This window comes from Odontesthes bonariensis, chromosome 23 (genome assembly GCF_027942865.1).
Source record: "Odontesthes bonariensis isolate fOdoBon6 chromosome 23, fOdoBon6.hap1, whole genome shotgun sequence".
Lineage (NCBI taxonomy): Eukaryota > Metazoa > Chordata > Actinopteri > Atheriniformes > Atherinopsidae > Odontesthes > Odontesthes bonariensis.
The window spans coordinates 7,884,707-7,905,057 of record NC_134528.1 but is presented as its reverse complement, the minus strand read 5'-3'; the positions used below and the strand labels follow the sequence as shown (position 1 = coordinate 7,905,057).

Sequence of the window (20,351 nt, the reverse complement as noted above, 5' to 3'; positions counted from 1 at the left end):
TGAATCTTCATAAGTGCAGGTTTAATTTCTAAAGTTCATGAGTCAATATATATATATGTATGTATATATGTATATATATATATATATATATATATATATATATATATATATATATATATATATATATATATATATATATATACACATATATATATATAAATCTAAACAACTTAAATTAAAAACTACAGATATGAAGAAAGCTAACTGATGTTACCTAAAATATTTTTACTATACTGACTTAAAAACAAGACTTAAGTCATCAAGTTAGCAACATTAAATGATGAAAGACAAACATTTTACTGTTATAAACTCATCATTTGGTCGCAGCAACACATCTAAAAAAAAAAAGAACCAGATATATAAAACGTGGAGCAAATTTCAGAATAATATTCCTCAATAAATAATTGTGAAGACCTTGAATATTCCATCATCTACATAAAATCAGCAAAAGATTCAGAGAATTTGAAGACATTTCTGTTTGCTTGCACAGCTATATATGACCTGTGATTTTCAGGCCTTCATTTACCACAGGCATAATTCAGCCATGGAAATCATTGCATGGCCGCATGGGCTCAGGAAGACCTCCATAATTCACCGTGCCATCCACAAATGCAGGTTCAAGGTCTGTCATGCAAAGAAGAGGCCATATGTATACATGATCCAGAAGTGCTGATCTAAAAATGAACTGAGGCAAAGTGTAAAAGTATTCTATGTCTGACAAATGCAAATTTTGCTGCATCTTCTGGACTAAACAGGAGAGAGATCATCTGCCTTGGTATGGGGGTTCATTATAACTTATGAACATATGGAGTAACTTGTTCATTTGGAAAGCCTGAGAGGTATTTGCAGGTTCTCTTTCTTAGGCAAGGTTTGTGGTTAGAACAGAACCTTGATACTGCTCAAACCACATATTGTTCAGGGTCGGAATGTCTCTGTCAAGGCGATGATGAAGATGTAGCAGCAATCTCAGACACAGTGGCGCCCGACAGAGATTGGGTCCAGGCCACATATTCACAGAATGATATTAGGGAGTATAAAAGGATCTCACAAACTAAGGTTATTGGGAATTTCCATGTATGCTGCCATGTACCTGTTTCTATGCTGGTCTTGTTAATAAATTCCCCATAAGAGGCTGCAAAGGTGAGTCCAACTACTCTTTTCTCAACAGCAGGTATTGCACATTTCAGCAACACAATACTGAACCACAGACTGAATCTGTTAGAATGTGACCATTCTGAGCTGTAAAAGAGCAAATGTATAGCTATTACTTCACTAATAGCCATTCAAGCACACCAGAAAACTGACATTGAACTGAATGATCTTAATGTGATTATCACTATACAACTATGTTGAGGATGAGACATCAAAATATCAAACGTAAGGTCAGTTTGCATTATGTTTACATTATTAGCTGTCTGAAAGTCAAATTCAAGGAGGCTAACAAAATAGCTTGTGTTCGGGGGTGTTTCTTGTTATCTGTTCATACAGATTCATTAGCTCAAAGTCAACTGAGGACTGGAAATTATATAACTTCAGTGTAAAGTCCATGCACATAGTCAAAGAAAATGTGTCATCACATAGATCATACAACATAAGATTTAAGTTTATCACCTACTTTCAGGAGATGATAAGTGGATGTAAGATAACTGGATGGATCGAGAATAGTTAATATTGCAGAGCCACTTACACAAGTGAGTGTTCTTGTTCTCTTATTAGATTGAGTTTTAAGAGAAAAAGTCACTATTTCTTGGTTTCCCAAGACCACCGACTCTATTCTTATCTGACCTGAAATTCTGAAACTCTGTAATCTCACTCAGCTTCACTGTTGTAAAAGTCTGCTGTAAGTTGTCAATAGGATTTTATCTAAATTGCCTTATCAGGCAAGTGCAATTGTGAACATATCTATCTAGGTTTATTTTGAGCACTTTGGATCCACTGAATGTACTAACTAACTATTATTTCCTTTATAACTCAACTTACTTTAATGTAACTTTGATTGTGAAGTTTTATCCTTTAGTGTTAAGAAGAATTTCCTTCAAAAGTCAAGCAACTTGTGACAAAATTTGTGAAGGAATTATTAAGAAAAAATGTTTAGGTTAGTTTTTGATGTTTTTTTTCAGCAGTTATCCTCAGTCTGTTTGTGCACCATCATTGCAAGAAAAGGCAGTATTTCACCACTTAATCTTTATTGCTTGTCATGACACAGTGAGAGTTACATATCATCCCCCTACCTTCTCCAGACCTTTAGCACTCATTCAAGAGCAGAATAAAAGGAGCCTCATAAAGGGGCCAGTTGTCCAGAATACACCTGCCACAGCAGCTGTGAACACTGATACAGAAACTGTGTTCTCATTGTTTCAAAGATGTGGCTCTTGATTTTCTTAGTCTGGCTGGTTATATGGGCTGGTGGCACGTACTGGTACTTGTTTGGGAAACCGAGCCCTTTCTCTCTGGAGTCAGTGGCACCCCCTGGACCTCGTGAGTTTGATCAGAAGAAGCGGGACAAAGTAATCAAACAAGGTAAAACTAAAGCAGATTGAATAGTCAATGTGATGCATTAAAATAAAAAATCAGCTGACTAGAGTCTTCATTGGAGTGTTCAGGCATGACTTAAAACAGTCCTCACTGGTAGAAAGTTCAGACCAGTAAAATCTGTAACTCTATTAATTTCATACTTTTAAAACAAATATTACCAACCTGTATTCTGAAAAATGTTATAGTGCTGTTGCATTCTTCACGCTCCAAAAAGTGCAGGAACAATCTTTGTTTTCACAATGAATAAATGCAATCTGAATATTGACATTTTTCAATGCCACCGTTTTTTATTTATCAAGATGATAGTGTTGTGTAGGGATCTCTTCTAACAATAGCCATTCAATTCTTATGTCCCAGCAAGTAAACATCCTGAATGTCAGGTTCCTAAACCTGTAGTTGCACATGCTCTTTTCATCTTGATGCAAAAAGCTAATTGGAAACAAACATGCTCACCTTGGTCAGCGTATATATTTGTATTAGATTTTATTTTGTTTACATGACTGGAAAAATCTTACATCCTACATGAGTTTGGTGCCTCAGTTGCTTTTTGTACAACTTAAACAAATGAAATATTGAGTGTTTTAATTTTTTTTCTCTTAGTTTTAGTTGTAAATATGTTTATACCTGTTTTTTTTTTCTCAGAGATTGACTATTCCAAATTATACCAAGGTGTTTCAGATTATTCCCATATTTAAAAAATCTTAAAATTACACTTTTTTATGGTACCATAAGATTAAACCAGTGAGGTTTTGGCTGGTTGCTAATATCTACGACAACCAAATGAGCATTTCGAAACATGTGAATGAAGGTTCTAAATGATCTTTTATTACTGGCTTACAACTATTTCGCTCTGGAAAACATTTCTGCTGAATTGTGCAGATGCATCTATCTAAATGTTCTGTTTATGGTGCCATAAATGAGACTAGAGATCAGATCTAAATTGGAAGTACAGGAACTGTTTTTCATGTTTGTGTTTTATCTAAATTAGATTGTGATTAGGAGGTTATGATATCTGTCTAATCTTCTGTTTATTGCACACAGTCACAGGCCTCAATTCAGTATTTACGACAGGAAAGGTGTGCAGTACGACCTTCAGACTGCATTGTAAAACTCATTGTGTAACATATTTTAAAGTCTCAGGTTCAGCATTTGATAACATTTTTTCATGACCTAGAACAATATAGGGAGTTTAGTGAACCAGAACAATAAAGTTTTTTATTTCATTACCAGTGCTGTATGTTTCTTTCCAGGTTTCAGTGTTGACAAAGTGCCGGAAAACCTGGATGTCATTGTCATCGGTAGTGGTATTGGGGGGCTGACAGCCGGAGCCACGTTGGCCAAAGCGGGAAAGAAAGTGCTGGTCCTGGAACAGCACGACCAGGCTGGAGGATGCTGCCACACTTACATAGAGAAAGGCTTTGAGTTTGATGTTGGTGAGAAGCCTTCTGTCTTTATGACCGACACATTCAAGTATTGTTTTTTTTTTTTTATAACTGCAGGGTTATTTTTTTCAGCTAATGTTTAGTACGTATACAAAGCATAAATTGTTCGGAAACTGGAGGAAATGCCACAGCATTTTTTTCAGTACTAATTTCACACTGTTAAAGTTGAAATAGTCAGTTGAACTATTTTATATCCAATAGAAAATAATCATTGTTGTCATGATGGATGAACGCACACAGTCAATTTAGCTTTGCTTGTATTAATTCAGAAAATATTGAAAAATGCTGTTGCCGGTGCTCTTAGTGACTGAAAAAAAGCTTTTAAATTTCTGTCTGCTGACAAAACCAATAAATCAACAATAAACTGTACTTGAATAAAATTTTTGGTAAACTGAACTATACTAAAACATAATATTTTACAAGTTCTTCCAATGTTTTATGAGCAAAAATATTTGATGAAGTATCTGTGACTCTCATGTAACATTTCCCACAACCAAGGTTACATCATAACAGCACATAATGTCCAAAAATATTGTGTTTACCATCATTATGGTAATGAGAAGCATTCTTCAGGACAGGAAATTTGGGCAGCAACTTAAAAAATACGTTAAAAATCATAGAAAGCACAGATCATGGTCCTCTTTAGCTGTGCTACCCACTTGTACTTAAATTGATCGTTTACTTGAAATAACAACTGTTTCTCCAGGTCTTCACTACATCGGTCAGGTCCATGAGAACAGTCTGCTACGAATTGCCTTTGACCAGATCACTGAAGGCCAGCTGGAGTTTCAGGAGCTAAATCAGCATTTTGACACCATCCAGATCGGACTGGATGATGAGAAACGAGAGTACACCATCTTCTCTGGTAAAACTGAGATGAAAGCTCATCTGATGAAGCAATTCCCTGACGACACAGAGGCCATTGAGGAATTCTTCAAAATTATGAAGGTAATGACTGCTAATGGACACATGTTATACGTTTTATGCGTCCTAAATGCTCACTAAATGTAAATGCAAATGATGTAAATGTCCGTCTGAATGTCCACCTTCTTCAGATCTCAGCTAAGAAGACCCACTATCTGGCAACTCTGAAGCTGATCCCTCAGTGGGTTTCTTTACTCCTGCTGAAGTCCGGCATTGCAGACATTGCCTCTTCAGTCTTCCGCCTCTCTGGAACCTGTGCAACTGATTTCGTTAACACGCTGACCAAAAACAAGGATCTCCAAGTCATTTTCTCTTACTTGTTCTATGGTGTGTCCGTAATAAGATTACTAACCGGCAAGCTTTCTTTACCCAAAGCACACTTAACCATATTAGATTTGAAGTGAAAGAATGGCAGTCTAAACACTGAATACTAACACCCTCAAATCTCTCTCTTAGTAAAACTAAAGTACTATTCTGAACACATGTAGGTGTGCCTCCAAAGAACTCCAGCATTCTGATCAATGCCCTCCTGATTCATCACTACAAACGAGGAGCCTACTACCCTAAAGGTGGCGCCAGCGAGATTGCTTTCCACATCATCCGTACCATTCAGAAATATGGAGGGAACTGCTTGGTCAGAGCCCCCGTCTCCCAGATCCTGGTTAACGAGAAGGGAGCAGCTTATGGTAAGAACTGAATCTGGCTATTTTTTTTTTTACTTTTTAAGGCCGAGATGTTGTCAGGCCAAGACTTTCTGTTTGTGGTATGTGGCAGGCGTGAAGGTGAGGAAAGGCCAAGAGGAAGTGGAAGTCCATGCACCTGTGGTTGTTTCAAACTGTGGTATCTTCACCACCTTCCAGAAACTCCTCCCACCTGAGATTCAAGTTAAACACGGTGAGCAGCCTGCCTGCTATAAATCAGACCAGTGAAGAAATTTCAGTGTTAATAAACTTCACTCTATTGTAGATATTCAGGAAAGGCTGAACATGATGAAACACGGCCGAGGATCGTTCTTGGTCTTCTCTGGTTTTGATGGAACTGAGGAAGAATTGGGCCTCACGTCCACTAACTTCTGGCTGTTTAAGAACAATGACATGGACAAGTCGTGAGTTTCCAGAGTAAAGATTTTGTTGAGTGGTGGAAGATCACATATGAGCACAAGGGGGCGCTATTGTATAGGAAGTAAAACCAGAGCACTCTCAAGTAAAACTTTGGACCATAAAGGCTTATAAACTGTACATAATGATACGTATTTCTCTTGTTTAGTAATAATTTACTTTGCTGTTTTTTCTTTCTTTTTTTAGGATGGAGGAGTTCTTTGCTATGAGCAAAGAGGAAGCACCTGATAACATCCCCATGATGTTCATCACAATGCCTTCTGCCAAAGATCCCGAAGCTAAAACACGACATCCTGGTATGCAATCACATTTCTATATCAAAAGTAGCAACAAGAATTTCAAAAGAAATTTTTTAAAAAGATTTGATGTTGTACTACAAGTACCATTTCTTTGTGTTTGTAAATTTGACATAAAAATAATAAAAACTGTCATGTCTGGGTGTCCACATAGGTTACACATGTTTAGTTCGCTGTTCTATTCGTGTTCTTAGGAAAATCTTGCATGACAATACTGACAATGGTCAACTACGAATGGTTTGAAGAGTGGAAGGACACTACTGTGCGCAAAAGGGGGGATGAATACAACAACTACAAAATGAGATTTGCTAAGAACCTCTTTGACTGGGCCTGTACTTTATTCCCTAAAATCAGACACAAGGTAGGATCTGTCAGGCATTCACAGACATTCACACGCACATTTAACCATAATTCTGTTGTTTCATTGCAACCAATAAATCTTAAATGTCTTCGAAAATGTTTGAGAAAATCAACAAAACGTTTGACAGCAACAATAGAGGTTCTTAAAGCTCTTGTTTCATGTATGCTAACTGTATGACATTTTCTTTATTATTCGTTTGTCAGCTGGTTTTCCAGGATGTGGCGACCCCACTGACCAATATGCACTACCTTGGTGCTCAGCGTGGTGCCATGTACTCTGCTGAGCACAACCTGGAACGTTTTCATGCCGAGACCGTAGCCAGGAACAGATGCAACACCCCTGTCAAAAACCTCTACATCTCAGGTATGAAAAAGTTGTGCTTTCTGAACAGAGCAACCTTGCTGCCAGCGAGGCAGAAAGAGGCAGAAATGTCTTAACACACCCACAGATCCATTTACACTGTGGGGGGAAGGTTGATGATACTCACTTGCCCTGTAACAATTCTGCACCAAAATAGTCAGTTTCTGGTTCACCCTTTTGTTTGTGTTCCACTGTAAGAAAGTGACAAAGCAGAATAAGTTTCTTATCTTGTGGAATTGCCTGTTTCAGGCCAAGATGTGTTCAGCTGTGGGATAGCAGGCGCTCTACATGGCGGACTCCTCTGCGCCTCTACAGTGTTAGATCACATTGTCTACATTGACTTGCTCCTCCTCAAGAAGAAGCTGAAGAAGGGGAAAGCCAGAGAGCTGGCCCAGCTGGCTAAGAAGCTGCAGTGAGAGCACTCTCCACTTCCCCTGCAGGGCAACAATGGAACTGCACAAACACGGTGCAGAAGGATCTTCGTCTACAATGTGAAGCTTTAAGGAATACACTGATTTGATCAAATCTCCACTCTGATGCTTACAAGGGATAGATGTGATGTCTTGTTTGTACTTTATGCATTTCATGAAGTGAAGCTATCACACCATTAGTTTGATGGCTCATCTAGTAGTCAAGTACTGAGACTACTGGTTCACTCAAAAAAAAGGTCGGTGTTTCTTCATCATATTTTGTCACAACTACACATCAACTACCCTGTGCAAATGGACAACTTATTACTTAGTTTGACCGTGAGATGATTGACTTTGTGAGCTGTGGATTATGATACCATGAAAAAATGCTGAAAATGAGCATGAAATACCTGGTTTGGTGTGTTATTGACTTTAAATGAGACTGATGTTGCAGTATCACCACTGTAGACTGGTACAACTTTCCAGTGTTGTTGGTTTCAGAAAAGATGCTTGTGCTGGTCACTGATTCATTTCAGTATTTATAAAGTTTTACTTCAATAACTCCTAGTACCCAGAGTTACTCAGTCATTTCACATATTTGATCTTTATTTTCTTCTGTGTTTTTACGTTGTTAAAAGTGATTGCTCAGATTGTGTACCGTGGTATGTAATGATCTTAGACTTCCAACAGTATTGCACAAATACGTTTAGTGCATTGTGTTTGTTTCACCTGTCATGCAAGAGGCAACCACATCTTCATTGAAAATTAAGAACATTTGGATAGTGGGCTGTGAGGAACAGCTATCCTATGTTTGGCTGTACATTCTCAATAAACTTGATTGAACAAATAAAGATTACATGATAATATTTGCAGTATTATTTCAATAAAGCACAACGACTTTAGCTTAAAGTAAGAAAAATGATGTAATCTGGAGTCACTCTGGAGGTTTAAAACTGTCAAAGAAATTTCTAAAGTTATTCTAGCAACGGAATAAAATTCTAGTTCAAAAGCATGTAGAACCCTGACTCCATGGAAGTGCTCTTATCAAATATTATCTATGATAAATCATAAATGTATAAAGATTACAGAAGTTTTAAAATAACACAACATCTCTTCCAGGTGAGCTGAGGTTGAAAGGCTGCCCTGGGTTTAGTTCCCACCTATGTTGATCTGACCTGACTTATAACTCTGGTGTTATTTGGCTAACTGCTGAAATCAAACGTCTGAGGTTTCACCTCAGACTTCCTGCACTAAGTGAACATTTCCTCAGTAAACAGTGCGCAGATTGGCTGACAAATTGTGGTCTGTAGGGGACGACAGGGGGGATTGGAGGAAAAGAATGAACCCTCTGTCCAGGCAGACGCTGGGATGCCAGAGCCACTCTTGCTCTGTTAACCTCCATCCCTCTGCTGTACAAACCCAGGCCAGGGGAAGCTCTTACTGCGCCTGAGAACGCATGTGCTGCTTGTGTTAAGAATTTTTCTTTAAATCTTTTAAGAATAAAAATGTCAAAGCCAAAAAAGCCCAAGGAATAAAAATCCAAATGGGAGGGAGGAGTTAATTATACTGACTTTGCATGGCTGGTAGTTCAGCAGACCAAAACATATAATTACCATGGTATTATAAGGCCATTTCTTCACCAGAAATAAACATGACAGTAGCTTTTACATTCCTATGCTTTACTCTGACTGACTCAGAACCTATAACCTAAACTCGGTTTATCCACCTTCAAAGTTCAGAAATGGTTAGACTTGTCCTTTTTTTCCGAGTGACGTGGCTCTGGGAGTCAGTCCCTCATTGCTCATTCTGCTCACTAATTTAGTCCAGGCTGGAACCTTTAGCGAGATCTTGCTCTACAGACTGTAGTGTTTCCAGGACTTTTCATTTAGTGTACACTTTTGTTTGTAATAACAGCAATTATTCAATAGTCTGTATTAAAATTTGGCACACAGATTGGACTCCCCCGTGAGGATTTCTAATGACTTTTGTTAATGATCACATCAGAGAATTGTTTCATCTTATGGTTCAGTTTGTACAAGCAAAACAAATGACATTTCCATAAATATCTGCTGCATGCATTTATTTTCTAACAGTCAAATGTCTAATAGATTATCACACTAAACTCAGATGATGGTAAGCACTATACCTGGATTCCATATACTGCTTTTCGAGAAGCTAAGTGGTCAAACTTAAGGACTATGGTACAAAACATAAAGCTTTTGAAGAGCTTACAGGTGATCATCTTGTTTACTGTTCTGGGGTTTAAGTCTGAGACTACCATTACACTTGTTTTTGGGTGAGTTGACAACCAATAAGGAATTTAGTTTCTGCTGTGACAGAAATCGGAGAAAGTTTGCATAAAAACGTCAAAATGATGGCAGATTATGAAAGTTCAACATTTGCAGACCCTTTTGAAAACAGTTTCATTTTGCAGAGACAAAAAGCTTTTGTTGTTCCTGTGTAACTGCAGAGAGTAGATACAGAGAACAGAAACATTTAACAAAAAAAGACATTCACAAATTTGCTAGAAAACCAATCCATGTGTGCCAAAATGAGCAGATCTGAAGAGGAATTTACATTATTCTTGACCAGCAGCACTGCCTCAAGCCTCCTTCTTCTCTTTTCCTCTTGCAGGCGGCTCCCACATGTGTAGACACGCTCTCACATCAGGAGAGGCCCAGAGGGTTCAAACTTAACAAAAGCAGTCCACTCTATTGACTGTCTCCACCGCTTTGCCATACCTTCTCTACCCTGCATTTGCACATTACTAAATGAAACCAATACTGCAGTAACTCAAAATCAATGCTAACAATGAAAGCATCTAACAGATTCTTTTTTTCTTTTACATGAAGTAAACTTGCAAACACTGTAGCTGCAGGATTGGCTCAGAGAGTATTCATGTTGCTGGGCTCTTGTCTCTGTACTTCAGCCAGATTTCCTTCTTTTCCAGATGTTGTAGCTCCTCCCTCCTGGCCTGCTGCTGCCTCCCACAGCTTGAGCCCAGCCAACAGCCACAGCTGCTTCCAATCTGAGAACTCTTATAGGAAACTTTCAGCAGGCCAGGATGAGAAGAAGACCCAATCTGAAGATATCACTTAGGATCAGACGGGGCTTAAAGGCATGTACAGGTGATAGAATACAACACCAGCCAATTTAAAGGTCGCTTGTATGTAACCACCATCTTTTAATGTTGTTTGATGCCCATTTTGGATGATGAAATGTAAACTTTTGCTACAGGTGTTTTTTTTTTAAGGCAAATGCACGATTACAGGTTTACATTATGAAGAGAACAAACAGATATCTGTATGTTTCTTTTGATTTAATATTATAGCTTTCCTGCTCTGCACAAATCCCAGACCTCCTGTTCAATGTGGTTGAAAAGGCTGAGGCCTGTTTTCTGGTTAGCAAAATGGAAAATTCAAGACAAATGGCAGCTTCCCCCACCTCTCATTCCCCTGCTTTTAACTCTCTCTAGTCTGATTCAGGATTCAGGAGTCCACATATTTGGAAATTCACAAGGAATGTTACTAGGAAAACTTTCCCTATTAATATTTTCATGATTTTTTTTCTAATGTTTGTGGCAAAATCTTGATCCGCATATTGTTTTGATGTGCATTTTATCCCACTATGTACTGATATTTTAAACATTTACAGGCTAAGACAAAGTATGAAATTGGAAACGACCTCTGAACATAAGATCTTAACATTTCACCATTTTTCACAAGTTGATATGTAAAACTTTTACCTCAGCAGTTGTTTACTTACACATCCAACAGTGGACAAACAAAAATAAATATTAATTTGGAGGTCTTTCTGGACACTAGAAGAATTACACAACTTAATCTCTTTTTGCTCTGTTTTATCCCTATACTAGTGGCAGAACTATCTTTCACAGACTAAAGCTGCATCCTGCAGCCCAGGAATACATTGAGAGTTGTAAGGGAAAACCATAACCTTTTTCTCAATGGTGAGAATTTCCTGTAGGCTTTGAGAGAATACCCCATGTTAATGATTTTTTTCCTTAATAATTCAACAAATCAAACATATTTTAACTCAGGACAGTAGATGAGGGATGTCCAACCTTTACTCTTTAATGAGATGTTGTGAGGTGTGTTTTTCTGTAATTGGAAGCAGAAATTGTTCATTATTCACAGCATCCTTCTATCAGATCAAGAAGAGTTCCTGACCAAATGCTGGCTCCATACCGGGAGAATGGCGTGCACGTGACATGGGCGCAACGTGAAGACCTTTATTTCAGCACTCAGGTTAACAGGCTGTGCAGCGCGAAGAGGTGCCAAGTTTGGATGTGGTGCCTATTTTTCACACATGAGGAGCTAAGTATTCTGGAAACGATTTTCAATAAAATACAATCAAAAATGTTGTTGGCCATCTTATTGACTTCATATTAGCAACAATATACTTTTCACACTTTTCAGAGTGTAAGAAGTATTTCATAGATGTTTAAAATACAACTTTCCAGTTGTGATGATGATCATCAATAATCTTCAGTTAATTCTGGCAACTGAATGTGACTTTTCTTAAGTTACAGCTGGGCAACTATCATGTCTTCACTTTTCAAGTCATATCAACAATGGATTACACAAAACTCTGCGTATACATGGCATAAACTGTATGGCCTTACAAGAGGCATTTCTGTGTTTAAAAACAACTTAGCAGGCAGTTGAAATAAATATTCAGCTGTGACGCAGCCCTTGAGTTAAGCACAGTCAATTACAGTCATAGCTTTAAGATAAGAAAATGTTGTTGCAAAATTTTGGGACATGAAATCAGCAAAATACAAAATAAATAGTCAGGCAGCAAAATGAAGAAGCACTTTTCCCTATTGTCCCTATGCACAATTTAATATTTCTCAGCTGTTTGTAATATTTCCTCTAAGGCTGATCTGCACATACAATTGTAAATTATGTTGACTGTTGGAGTTTGCAGGACAGAGATAGAGGAAGAGAGAAAGGAGACGGGAACAGGGGGACCAGGGAATGGAAAACTTTATATAAAGCATTGCCTTTTATTTTCTTAAATGGTTCATGATAAGTATACACCAGATCTGCTTCAGTAGTTATGCCTTTTGAGGAGTGAGAAAGTAAGAACATGTCTACAGAAAGCAACGTGTCTACAGAAATCCTGATATCCATTTATTCGAATCAGAGCAACAGAGGGAAAAGAGGGTTTGACTCACATTGTTTTATAGAAAACAAAAGTAATCCCCACCTGGTAAACCACAAAGCTACAAAGCTACTCTCTCTTTGGTGATGACAGTTTACACCGTGGAGTAAGGATAAGGATAGGAATCTCTGGCTTTAATCCATCCAACACTAACAATGTGAGATGGTTGTGAGTATAAGGACAAGATCTTGATCATGTTGACGTTCAACAGTTTTTATTCTGACCGAAAGAAATAATTGATCGTCTTGGACTCTCATCCCCATTTTTGAGTGCAGCTCTTCCTCCAGCAGATGTGTCAGAAATGATCCAGTCTCATATTTCATGTGCAAGCACCCTCCCTCCATCTTCCTTTTGAAAAAAAAGACCACCCTCTCTTAATCTTCATCACAGTGATGCATCCGTGTTCGTCATCGCAGCCTTCTCTGCTTTGTGTGTCATGATGAGGCAGTTTGTGAAGTTGGGGGGAGCCTAAATGCTTGAGACAGCATGCACTAGAGGGGGCTCTTGTGTGGGTGTGTTACCAGACAGCCCTCATACAGAGATGACTCTTCAACATATGGCTAAGATAAACTCAGTAGTTTTTTTTTTGGTGGCATATTTTTTTCCTTTCCTGATTTCAGTCTCTAAGTATAGACAGTGTAAATGCTGTGTTAACCGTCTAACTCTGTGAAAAACCCGTTGGGATATGCAATTAAACTTCACACAACCTGATGACATGTGTTGTCTCGAATGAAACAAAATGAAGACAGAAGTAAGCAAGGAAGTAACCTACCATATGTAGCCAACGACACATTTTAGAATGAGTTTAAAACTTTAAAAACTCATCATATTCATAAGCAAAGGAGCCAAAATTGCAAATCCTCAACACATTTTTAGCTCTGGAGTCGACTTTTCTCCACACTTTTCCTACATTTTGCTTAGTGTTACACAGTTTGCTGAGAGACGCTCAGGTCTTGATCTTCACACACACCAAATGTTTGCTTTTCCACTTAACACAGATGTGAGTAACATCTGGCCAGAAGGTGGCACACTCATAAATTCCCTCAGTGATGGTAAAATGGCTTTTAATTCAGTTTGAAAGATCAGCAGGTGAGAGCTCCATAAAAACACTTTTCAATCAACCAAAAGAAAAAAAACAAACAACAACAAACCAGAATATACAACCTTACAGGAAAGACCACAATCGATCACTTTATGGAAAAGTTAGGGCACAGAATTCTTGCATGTGATTGGACAGAACACAATATATATAGTGTTTTATTGAATTTGTTGCTGTGGTTTGTTTAGTAGTTGTATTTGTGAAATGTTGTACTGCTCTTTGTAAGCTGTTTTTTTATAAAAACATTTTCTTTCTTTCTGATGCTGTCCTTTTGTTGTTGCTATTTCAAACGTTACTTCAGGGCTACTATGTTTAAGCAAAGTGCTAACAATGGTTTGGTGCTATAATGACGAGCTAAAGCAACACAACTCAGTTTGGCAGTGTTGTTTCCTCTGTGTATCAGATATCAATCGTGGTGTTTCAGTTTCCAGCTGACTGAAACTGTCAATCCTCAGCTCCTGTCAAGTTTACGTTTTTGGTCCTCCACAAGTAAAGGCCGCACAGCATCATGAACCCAGAGGGTTAAACTTTTTTACTTTATTACTGAAGCAATGTTGGGTAGATTACTTTAGTAAACATTATAAACTGTTGAGTCATTTTCAGTCCTGTCTACAATTTCAAACGCAGTGTGAGATAAAGAATGAGGAAAAACTGGAGATTATTCCAACTGGCTCTGGCTCATGATTCACCCGCCGTGATATGTTTGGTCTTCCAGCAGGCTGTGTGATTAAACTTCCCCGGAGAAAACACTGCACCACAGACAAAGACATCACAGGGACCACAAGGAGGGACTCCACCTTTTTGCCTTCTGGTTTGTAGTTTTTCCTGCAAAGAAAGCTGCCACTCCAAACCTCTACTTAGTGAAGGTACTGTGAACACATTTAGCATGTAAAATATACTACTTTCTTCTTCTGTGGTTGGGCTTAGGTAATAGGATTATGATTTTTGAAGTTCTACCTTTCATTTGTCTGTCTGTTTTGCAGGTTTATGCAAAGATTTTCACGAATCTTGGTGGAAAATGGGAATGGAGCCAAAAAAAAATGAACCCAGTAAACCTTGAGCATTGTTGCTCCACCAATTGGTCAAAAAGAGGTGTAACTTGTATTGCATATGTCCCGATCCAGTGATTGAATCGGGACCGAGTCATTTTGGATTTATCAGTATCGGGTTCACCACACCTCAGTTCTGATTTATTTTGCTACATGTCAGCTGCTGCCATTGGCTTTTAATGTAAGAAGCAAATGACTAATAACCATACAGATACAAATTTGCTTTACTGAATGTGTTTCTCAACCATTGTAGATGTATCTATGTGCCATTGATAATATACACACAGCACATATTTTCATAGCATGAATGAAGAGTTTTAACTCACCAATATCACTGAATCAGTGGAAGGTGGCCCCATGTGCAGCAGACAACACAGTAGCATGCCCCAGTGGGCCCAAACATGCTGCTTTTCAGTGTAATCCAACACAAAATCCATCTATCCATTCATCCATTTTCTGGAGAAGAACAGAAGAACAGAACAACTACCTGGTGGTATTATATTCTTATTTCAAAGCATTATTCTAGATTTTTTCATTTCAGATTCCCCATGACTGAGACTCCATCTTAAATTGCTTGGACTTGAATCCAAAATCTTGATTGGGACATCCCTAACATATCCCTTATTTCTTGGATCAGCCCAAGTTCAAAGAACGCAATGACTTCAAGTTCTGCCAGATTGTAAAAAAGAGAAAAACAAACTAAAGGCACTGATTTAACTCTTTAAAAGTTTTCATCAATCTAACAAATCAGTGGCGAAGTTTGCACAGTTTTGCAGCATTTAACCAGATGTTGGTGCTGCAACTGTCGTTGATATGCAGTGTATTTGCTTTATACAAATATTTATCATGTCTGGTTATACTGAGATGTGCCAAGGTGGGGATTTGTCATTTCATAAATGTCCACTTAATTCATGCAATCACATTTCTCACAAACCCCTTTCAACCCCTTCAATATCTTCCCCAAAATAGGAAAAGATGATTTTCAGACTGAGCATCACAAATATTATTTTTGTAGCTGTAACTGTAACTGTCATACACAGAGAAAACTCGGAAAAATCAGAAAAATCAAAACAAAAGCTGAAATCAGATAAACTCAGAATTTATTTTACAATAACTCAAAAAGATTTATTTCTGTAGGAGAGCTTAAGTGGCCACTCACTTATACAAAAGACTCCTCAACTAAATAAACTGAAGTAATATATGAAATAGAGATTAGCAAATATATCCTGAGAAGGGCTGTTGTTATCGAGACAGAGTAATTATCTGAGCTGTGGGTGGAATAAATGTAGCTACAGGTGTTTTAAAGAGGCAGCTGACTTGTTCTGTCTTGTACTGCCCTAAAGGTACTGGAGACAAGCAGAGTGTGCTAACACACACACACACAAACACAGGAAACAATGAATATAAGAGGACTTCTAGTGGCACATTTGAAGAAAAGTTGGTAAATCACCTGTTTTTACATATTTTGGAGGTGCTGATTTGGAATATTGTGCTTACCAAGCTGGATTCTTAGTGCTAAGCCTTGTAATTTGCGTATTAGTATGGGACTTTTTTGTCAATATTTTATGAGTCGGCCATCTTGAAAGTCAGCCATCTTGAAACCATTGGCTTCTAAAATATAGACAATACATGTACACATGCTAGAGCATCATCATACAAGATTTGGTGACAATTTATCAACCCTTTCAAAAGGTATCACAGAAACAAAGAATCCCCATTCGGCTAGTATGACTGCTATGCTATAGTGCTAATAAGCAGGCTTAAAACTCAAAATTGAGCTTGGTAAACAAAATATTTGGAATCAGCACCCTCAAATTATGGGAAATAGCATGTTTACCGACTTTTCCTCAAATTTGCCGCTAGACCCTTTTTCTGAAGGGTTTCCTGAGATTTTTGCCTAGTCTCATAAGAGTTATCTCGGAAATACTAACTACAATAAGTGCAATAGGAGTTTATAAATGATAGAAGGAGTTATTGATGGGAGAAGCATCAAGATCATAAAGAAAGTTAATTCATTAACTTGGAAATAAAAGGGTGACTAAATCAAACCCGGAAAACCACACAGTAGAAGTGCTTAGAGCCTGTCAAGGTGGAGCAATTTCTAACTCTTTTAGAGATGTTTGCAATGTTACATGCAAAAGCATTTATCTGCAAGCTATATTTGGTACAATGTGCTCCAGACTGAATGCTTTGGTCCATTTGGTTAATTCAACAACCTGAACTGATTACTGAGAATTTACAAAGAAAGCTTTACTATAATTTACTTATACTGCTGGATAACAAACATATTCAACATAGTCTCACATAAGTTTGTGCAACAGTCAGAAAATATAATGTTTTGAATCATGTCCTTGGTCACAACTTCTTATTTTCAAGAAAATAGCTGCATTGAGTCTTGTGGCATTTGGTAAAACTGTAATAATAGGGATGATTTTTAGTATTTTCTACACTTTTGTTTCTTTCAACTTTCAGTCTCTCAGTATAGCTAGATGCACAGCTGAGTCGAGCTACTGTTACAGCTTGACTTGGTCATTGAATTGGGCTATGGTTCTAGCCCCATAATACATGCAGAGGAGTGGAATTGAGTCATTGACTAAAGTACTTTCAATGCCAGACTGTATGAAAAAACATTCACCTCTAACTTTCTCTGAAGGAGATAACAAGAGCTGAATACACAGCAAAGATGCTATCTTTAAGTTACTTGAAATGTGATTTTGTCAGATGACTATCGAGAAACACTTTAAGAGACTGCAAGTATACATATAGTCGTGATGGGCTGATTTTCAGTCACAATTTATGACACATGTAGCGGCCCGATAAAAGAAAAATATATAGAATGATAGCAGCTTTATTGGGGATTCAGCTGTATGAATATACATTTATGCGTTATTGTTTTTACAAAAAGATGGAACTTCAGAGCATTTGTGGATTGCTTGGCCTACCTCGTTGACTCTAGTTGAGCGTATACATGCAGGAAAGATTAGAACCTCAAGTGCGTTATCTGGGTGTTTGTTTTGAGATGCTTGATTTCATAAGATTTCAGTCAGACAAACAATATTTACATTCATTTTAAAAGCCTGGTTTTGGTCCAACAGTTAGTAATGTGAATGAAAACACAAAAATTACATTTCAAATTGAAGTCACCTTGAAGGGGCTTATGGTTTAGACAGGACCTGATCTTAACTCTCCCTTTGGCACTCAGGTGTGTATTGCCACCATGCAGCTCCTCCAACCTCCACATGTGGACTCTTTTGCCTATTAAAGCTATGGTAGGTAATCCTAGAGAGCTAGCAAGAGAGCTAGCAAGATTCGAAAGTGTCCCCTCCTCTAAGCTCCACCCCCCCCTCCCCATTCCGTCAGTGCTTCATCCAAAGCCGGTAGAACCGCATGCGCACACGGAGCAGGGAGCCGACAGAGGGGGGCGTAGGCAGAAAGCAGAGGCATCTGATTGGTTTTTGTAGGCGCTCCAATCCGAGATCAGCGGGACGCTGATCTCGGATTGGTCAGCTTTTTCTCAGTCCTGCAGCTGCCACAGAGGTCTGATTATTTTCGTCCCTTTTTCTAAATACATCTTGTATAGATTTCTCTCAGGACAGACGGACCATTTCACCCAGTATTACAAAATGTGTTTCTGAACAGGATTACCAACCATGCCTTTAAGTGTTGCATACATATTATCTGTATACTCATAGTCTTAAACTTGCTCTGAAACTGTGTCAGGATGCAGGATATGCTCACACAGGAAATCCCAAAATGTCATGTGTTTTTCTACGACACATAAACTTATACATAAACAGAGAATTACTCATTCAGTGAAAGTGCCTTTACCTTGGATTTGTCACAGTAAACTCTAATTGTATAGAGGTTATATCAGTAATTTGTATGTCATTTTAGACTCTTATCAGTCAGAGCAAATGTTTATTTATCATGGTAGATAACAGCCATGAGAGATCCTCAGTGTGAAAGAATAACAGTGCTTTTATGGTGGCATATACAGACTTCTTCTTTTGACCCACAGAAAAAAAATCTTACGCCTGTTTTCAGTTTTCCTCCTTCAGGCTTTGTTTCCAAAGCTGAAGTCACACTGCAGAGCGGAACATAATGCAGCCAGAGCTGCAGCTCTAAGTGATTCCAGATGCTTTAAGAATTGAACTCAAGTGCTGAGACAGAACAAAAAGATGTCCCCCTTTACCTTTTTTATCCCAGCAATTCTCTGTTTCTGTTGTTATTCTTCGTCTTATCTGCTTTCACTCAGAAAGGAGAAGCACTTAGAGAATGTTACCTGTGTTTTGTGTAACATTTGGACAAGAAAAAGCCTTCCCGAAAGCTGCACTATCAGATTTCATGAATATGCAACAAAAGCATTTACAAAAAAAAAAAAGGCTGGTAAGAAGTGGGAGGGGCATCTCAGGGCTATAATCTTTTCTCAGACTTAACTGCTGTGAACGCCACAGTAAAACCCTCTGCACGTGACAACAAAACAAGGAAGAACAATCCTTTTTCACAGTGCAGACAAACTATATGATTTGACTGCGTGGTATTTTTTCCCTCTGAAAAAAACCCAGTCTCATAGACATGGCAGGCATGGAGGCTGTGTGGAACTGGGGCGGGTTCTGTGAGCAGGAGAAGGAGGAGTCTGACGCTCGGTCGGCACACCCACCCTGTGAACTCTCATGATCCCCCACGGTGGCTACTCTTTTTGACTGTGCCTCTCTTCCTCCCACCACTGAGGGATGTTAAATGGGAAGCAGGAGAGGGTTTGAAGAGTTATCAAGAACTTCAGCAATGCACAAGACAGGTAGAGACAAGACAAAAATTAAAGGAGACAGAGAGAGGGAGAGACATCAAAATTAGTTTCCCAAGGTGGAGAGTGACGATATGGCAGACAAAGACAACTGATAAAACATAAAGAATAAGATATCAATCTACTAAATACCTGTTTTTAGGCAAGTAGGTTTTTATGTTTTTGCTGCTGCAAGGTGTACTAAGAAGCACAATTCCTTACACATAGAGCAGGAGATTAGAGAAAGCAGACAATAGAGAAGGAAGAGTAGATTTGGTAATGGTGTCCTGTAAAGCAGCTGAGCTCCAGGAAAACTGTGCAATGGAGGAATGCAGACTCTGGAGTGCTTTGGCATGTTGAGGGAGAAGTAGTGAAGTGAGGGGTGTCCAACTCTGAAAGTGTGCATCTTCTATGATATCTATGTCCTCTTTAACAAAATGGCTTTAACAGGCTTCTACTTGAAAATGAACCTTCATTATATTCATAGAAGCAACGAATTTTCCTGTAGTGATCTGGATGTGTTAGTGTTATACAAAGGGAATTTAAGATAGTCTAATCAATAGAGACGGTTCTCAAATAAAAACATGTTGCTTCTCTTAACAATAGGCCGGGTGGCTCTTACAGCTTCAGTGCAGTAGAGTCTGAAAAGACTAAAGACAAAGAGAGAAGCGGGTCAAATTCTAAATGTGGGTGGCCACCGTCATTATGACTTAAAGCACAACCATTAAACTTAATGAAAGTGTGTCGTCTGATTGCACTCTTGAAGCCATTCTGCCACTGGGAGGTGCCA

The 20,351-nt window shown here is 38.4% G+C and overlaps 1 protein-coding gene across 1 annotated transcript; it reads left to right on the top strand.

Moving 5' to 3' along the window:
- Positions 1-2,363: 2,363 nt before the first annotated feature.
- On the top strand, positions 2,364-7,452 carry LOC142374213 (inactive all-trans-retinol 13,14-reductase). The gene is made up of 11 exons (XM_075457770.1): positions 2,364-2,520; positions 3,786-3,968; positions 4,684-4,925; positions 5,033-5,228; positions 5,390-5,587; positions 5,676-5,795; positions 5,868-6,006; positions 6,206-6,315; positions 6,510-6,676; positions 6,880-7,039; positions 7,286-7,452. Exons 1-11 carry the CDS (start codon positions 2,364-2,366, stop codon positions 7,450-7,452), a joined length of 1,839 nt encoding a protein of 612 aa, XP_075313885.1.
- The last annotated feature ends 12,899 nt before the right edge of the window (positions 7,453-20,351 follow it).

What these genes read in the sequence shown, in the direction of transcription:
- LOC142374213 (XM_075457770.1), top strand. Translation starts at nt 2,364, where the DNA reads ATGTGGCTCTTGATTTTCTTAGTCTGGCTGGTTATATGGGCTGGTGGC. An exon ending in CGAGAAGGGAGCAGCTTATG is followed by an intron (nt 5,588 to 5,675) that starts GTAAGAACTGAA and finishes GGTATGTGGCAG; the next exon opens with GCGTGAAGGTGAGGAAAGGC. An exon ending in AACAATGACATGGACAAGTC is followed by an intron (nt 6,007 to 6,205) that starts GTGAGTTTCCAG and finishes TTCTTTTTTTAG; the next exon opens with GATGGAGGAGTTCTTTGCTA.